This window comes from Trachypithecus francoisi, unplaced genomic scaffold, assembly GCF_009764315.1.
Source record: "Trachypithecus francoisi isolate TF-2019V2 unplaced genomic scaffold, Tfra_2.0 Lachesis_group16, whole genome shotgun sequence".
NCBI classification, from domain to species: Eukaryota; Metazoa; Chordata; class Mammalia; order Primates; family Cercopithecidae; genus Trachypithecus; species Trachypithecus francoisi.
In genome coordinates, this window is record NW_022681461.1 from 57,398,683 (window position 1) to 57,404,420 (window position 5,738).

A 5,738-nucleotide genomic window follows, 5' to 3' on the forward strand; every position below is an offset into this window, starting at 1 on the left:
ATCCGAGGGCAGTTCTCCAAGAAATAGGTCTATGTGCTAGCTTTGGAAGTTAGACTGACGATAGGCATACCTAAAAATGATAAAGACAGGTTTGGGGAGATGTGGAAAGATGCTGACATTATCCACTACAGCTCACCCCTTGTGTGGCTCAGATTCATCAGGTCCGCTTGTATCCCGTCATGGATTCTTCAAGATGAATGATGGTTGGTAACAACTTCTGGGGAAAAACTTCTAAGAGGGTTATGGGAGAACTACAATTCTCACTGCCATGGCAGTCCAGAGGCCATAATGAGCATTTATCATCTGTGTCCCCTACAATTGGTTCTAAAGGTAACTTCTTTTTTTTTTTTTTTTTTTTTTTTTTTTTTAACAATGCATATTTATTTTATACAGTTGACCTGGGCACATAGTGAAGTAAGCTATAAAAATTCCAAATAATTATCTCTAAAGGAAATCCTTTGTTACATGGCTTTACATATTAATTACTCTGGAAAGTTTTTGAACTCTGTTTAGTAGCAGATCTCCTTTCTTGATAGTTTCTTGGTACTGCCAGTTCTTGCTATCAGGTCTGTTGGTTTCTACTATTTCATTCACTTTATCTATTTTGCAGTGTAGTCTCCCAGCAGCAATAAACCTGACAGTTCCTGATCAACGAATTCCACACCAACACCAATGCTTCTGCCATATAGCCAAGGGTTAATGACCTGTATGATTCCAGCAGCTGACTGTATGCATGAATTCTCATTTCTCTTACATAGTATCGATAATGAGGGGCAAAAAGCCAGTCCTTTTTCATTTCCTGTTCCACAACCGCTAATGATTGGAAGAAAACAGAGTAACGGCATTCATAGAGTGAAAACAGATACTGCCGAACTGCTGGAAGACTGTGCAACACTTCAAGAATCTCTGCTCCTTTAATGACCTTTTCCCTGAGATCTGGTCTTTCTAAGGCAATCATACTGACATAGACAGTATAAGTCACAAATGTTTTATAATCCATGAGTTCATAGGATGTAAATGTTGAAACAGTGTCAAGGAAGAGTTCGGCTGCCTGTTTGAAATCACGAATAGCCACACAATAAAGACCCTGATACACTTTTAGGCGGTTTCTCCTGTCCCAGTCTCCTCCTTCTTCTATTAAGCTTTTGGCCTTTTCTGTGTTTCGTGTGATGAGATCATTATCCATATAAAATAAGCCAATCCTAAGGAGATAGAATACAATATCCAATCGGTGACCCAGGGCCACAGTTTTGTCATATGTCTTGCGAAAGGCTGTCAGAGCTCCCTCTTTGTCACCTATCCGGCAGAGGTACTCAGCCTTTGCCATCATTGCATCGCGAATTTCGCTCTCTCCTAGATTCTTCTCTGCATCTTCCAGCTCCTCATCCAAACGCTTCAACTCGTCTTCATTTGCCTTCTTCATTTTATTGAGTAGGTCCACGTCTATCTGCCAGTCGAGGGATCTGCACAAGGCTTCATAGTAAGGAGCCATGTTGTTATCGCGGACGGCCGCCATCAGCTCGTCGCGCACGGCAGCGTCTCCGCGGTGCTCGGGCAGGCTGAGCAGGAAGCGCAGCTGCGCGATGCGTAAGTCGGGGTTCTTGGGCAGACCCTCCTCCTCCAGGTTCTCCAGCGGCATCGCGGCGATGGGGACAGTGGCTGACAGGAGACAACTCGGTTCCGACCGGCGCTAAAGGTAACTTCTAATGGTTTAGTCTGCTCCCCTGGGGTCTTGGTTTCTATGACTTAGTCAGGCTGCAGTTGTTGTAATTGCTCATGTATAGTTAACATGGAATTCTGACCAGACTCCTCTCTGCCCCTCTTATGTAGCAGCAACCCTAGCTCCTCAGGATGGTTGGGGTCAATTACCTCTGCCAGTAGGATAACTCTTTTTACCTGCTGGTCTATTAGCATGAAGAGCCCTAAATGACCAGGCAACATCAATAGCTTTAGGGTTAATGGGATTCTTCCCGTGTTCTGACAGAAATGTCTCCTTCCTGAGAACCAGGGCTTCCACACTCACAAAACATAGAGTTGTGGAACATAGTTTTCCAAGCATCTAGTAACTATCCCAGCAGTATATTAAGACATTAAATCTTATGTCCTGAGAATGTGCCCTGACAAATCTACTATCTTATCCAGCCCTATATTCTATCTCCCTTGGTCCAGCACCAGCTCCAGATATATTCCCAAGCACGTTCTCCAATTTTTGTTGCTCTTTCTTAGCTGAATGGATCATTCCTTCCATATCAGGACCAGCACTTTCATAATCAGGCCATGCTGAGACTTGACCTGAGTTATTAATCTAGTAGCCAAGGGAGGAGGTGACAGCAAATCTAAAGAAATCAAGTATCACCTTGCAGGGCATAAAGCCACCTCAGCTGAGACTCTGCATAGTCTTCAGGAAAGGGGGAAGGTGCTATCTTTTGGTAAAGGGGCAGTGGATACTTCTACAAGGGGGCAGCTGAACACATCCACCTAGTTATCCTTATTCCACCCTTCATGATCTACTTCTTCCTTATCAGGGCCTTGATTTTGGTATAAGAGACTTGCCAAGGCTATAGATTCAGCCTTTTCTGTAGTTTTGCTGACAATCTAGTCCTGGGTCTATTCTCTAACTACAAGAGATGCAGGTCCCTCTATATGCTGCCATGAAGTTTTTGACCTTCAGGTTGGGACTTAAATTGATAACTGGCTGAGCAGAACCTGTCATTTTCCCCTTAATGCATAAAGGACACTCAGCAACTACCAACCGATCCCTGGGTCTTCATACTCACCTTCTCCCCTAAGTCTCTCACAAGCACCAGTGCATCCCTTCTGCCTGCAACTTTTCCAGTTCACCAGGTGAAGTCCTAGCAATAGTAATGCCACAGTGTCCTGGAGATTATCTCCATAACTCTGAGGCTCGTGTGCATTATCTCCCAGAGGTCCCTTATAGGACTGTGCTCCTGTTGTCCACAGCAGAGAATGCCCCTTCATTGGCTCCTACCACTCTCACTTCCCCCTTTGCCTCTTGGTGCTTTGAGGGATCATCTCCCAGGAATAACGTCAGTGGATAAAGTCAGTGCCCTGTCTAGATCCCTTTCTACCACTTTGGGGCATCTCCCAGTCTCTTCCAGTCTGACCCATTGTGGAGGCTGAAGCAACTCCATCTTGGAAACTAATGTGCCACATTGGCTTCTGATTGACCAGCATTCTGGGAGGGCCTCTGAAATTTCTAGTTTATCTATTGTTTCTTGTGTAAGAGCAACTACTTACCTAAATCCTTCCCTTAGGTCAAATAACTCTGATGTTATCATACTTCAATTGTCCTACAAATCTGTGCTGTACCAATTCTCTCCCTGTGGTATATAAGCCTTGGGTCTTGGGGGTAATGGTGCGGGGATCCACCATCTTGTCTTGCGGCGGCCCGAGACACAAACATGGGTTCTGTTTGTAAGTCCTTTTAAATGTTTCTTTCTAAGAAACTGTATTCATCAGCCTCTTTCTTCAGCCTCTCAGGTTCCTAAGACTTTGGGGTAGACTTTCATAGGCCTGCCCACTGTGAAACACCTATGTACAAGCTGGGCATCTCCTTGTGTCCAGGCAAGCCCTCAGGTTCATAGTTGCAGATGTCTCTAGTAAAGAATCTTTTGTACTCACAAGAATGGAGTGCCAAGGGGATAAAAGTGGGGTATGACAGCGTCTGCTACACTCAAGCCCTTAGCTGCTCAGATACACACACACCCCACATTAAATTCCCTCTATCCCATCGCTGATTCCTTTTAAAAATTTTACTCAAAATTAAATGCGCATCCAATTTAAGGAGACAATCATTTCAACAGATTTTGCTACCAACAACAGTTGTGTCCCAGGTACCCCTCATTTATACCTTCCAGAAAAATCTTCAGTGCTTCAGCTTATTCTTTGGTTATTTGCATCCAGATCTCTCCTAACATGCCAATATAATAGCTTTGGGCTTTCAGAATTAAGTGATGCCTACTGAATCCCACTATGAAAGAGGACCACCTAGCTCGCTTTCACAGGACCCACAGTAAGGCCTTCAAGGACCATCTTCATTCATTATCCTGGACCCCATCCTAATACACAATTACATCATTATTGCAGCTTGATCAGTGTTCAGAGTTTACTTCAGTGCTGTCAATGACTCTTTTTTTTTTTTTTTTTTGAGGCGGAGTCTCTCTCTGTCGCCCGGACTGGAGTGCAGTGGCCGATCTCAGCTCACTGCAAGCTCCGCCTTCCGGGTTTACGCCATTCTCCTGCCTCAGCCTCCCGAGTAGCTGGGACTACAGGCGCCCGCCACCTCGCCCGGCTAGTTTTTGTATTTTTAGTAGAGACGGGGTTTCACCGTGTTAGCCAGGATGGTCTCGATCTCCTGACCTCGTGATCCGCCCGTCTCGGCCTCCCAAAGCGCTGGGATTACAGGCTTGAGCCACCGCGCCCGGCCAATGACTCTTAAAGGTGTTAGCCAATTACACTTTCTGAAAAGAGACCTACCACAGAAGGGCCAGTGGATAAGGTAGTTCCTAATGCTGAAGTTGGACCTGAGTCCATATTTGACATACGTCAGCTCTTTATCACATATTCTAGATCCCCTTACTGTTTGCCATCACATCTCCTTGTCTAAGGAGAAGGGCTAAGTATAAAAAAGTACTGAGTAAAAGTGGAGAAAATTCCTTAGTGAAGGGCCCCTGATGAGGAGGCCTACACATGGTGACACCTGCACTAGGACTGTGAGGATTCATTTGTGTATATCCCCCAAGGGATGAATGAGTCCTTGACTACAACTCCCTCCAGAAAACTTCAACGCTCTGGCTGTGTGCTAAGTTTGGAGTGAGCGCTGAAGCTTGCCAGGCAAAGCCTTGTAATTACCTATGGTGAGACCTGAAAGATCACACATAGGACATGGGCCTGAAGCTAAACTCAATTAATTCACTTTGCATTCCATGCAAAGTTGATAGCCAGGAGCACTTCTTGAAAATCGGCACATTGGGATGCCACTCCCTCCCCCATCACTGTCTTCCAAGGTCACACTGAGTGGAGCAATAGAGAAGCAGTGGAGCTACAGGGGATTTTTGGCTTGTATATTAGTGATCTGACCCATCTGTGAATGAGGCTTGAATTTTTTCTCCTTAGTTGTTTGTAGGGAGCCCTGGATAAGATCATAAGTGTAAGCTGAGGGAGAGGCACTGGGGCAACATAACTAGGTGACATGGGTCTGGGCCCTTGCTTAGTTTAACTTACTTGTGCCACCCAGATCTGCTTGGTTCCAATCCATAGTGCATACTTCTTTTGTATTATGGATTGTTCCTGGGCCCATTCATTTTCAAGGGCAAACAGCCCATGGATGAATTGTAATTTCCTCCTGAGGGATAAGCACAGGACACCAACAGCATCTATTACTACCTGGGACTTAGAGATGGCAGGTGCTGGTCACTAAAAAAAAGTGTATCCTTGAATATCTGTTTATCCCATGTGAATTACTACAGCACTTTGGTCTGCAGGAGCAGAATATTAGGATTAACAAAGAAGAAAACTACAGCTCTTTGGTCTGCAGGAGCAGAATATTAGGATTAACAAAGAAGAAAACCATATCTCCATTCTTTCCTTTGGAGTAAATCCAGGATACTAGCTCCTAGGAGTCTATAAGATTGAAAGGAGTTAATTATGGAAAGTAGTTATCTCAGGGCTCAGCATTCAGTATATGTCACTTCCCATTAAAAGTGTTGGTGCAGAAA

The 5,738-nt window shown here is 44.8% G+C and overlaps 1 protein-coding gene across 1 annotated transcript; it reads right to left on the minus strand.

The window, feature by feature from the left end:
- Window positions 1-335: 335 nt before the first annotated feature.
- Window positions 336-1,684, minus strand: LOC117098684 (26S proteasome non-ATPase regulatory subunit 6-like). Its single transcript, XM_033237522.1, is given in 3 exon segments — window positions 336-638; window positions 641-673; window positions 676-1,684. Coding segments are annotated over 3 exon segments (1,164 nt in total). The 5' UTR covers window positions 1,640-1,684; the 3' UTR covers window positions 336-471.
- Between the last annotated feature and the right edge of the window lie 4,054 nt (window positions 1,685-5,738).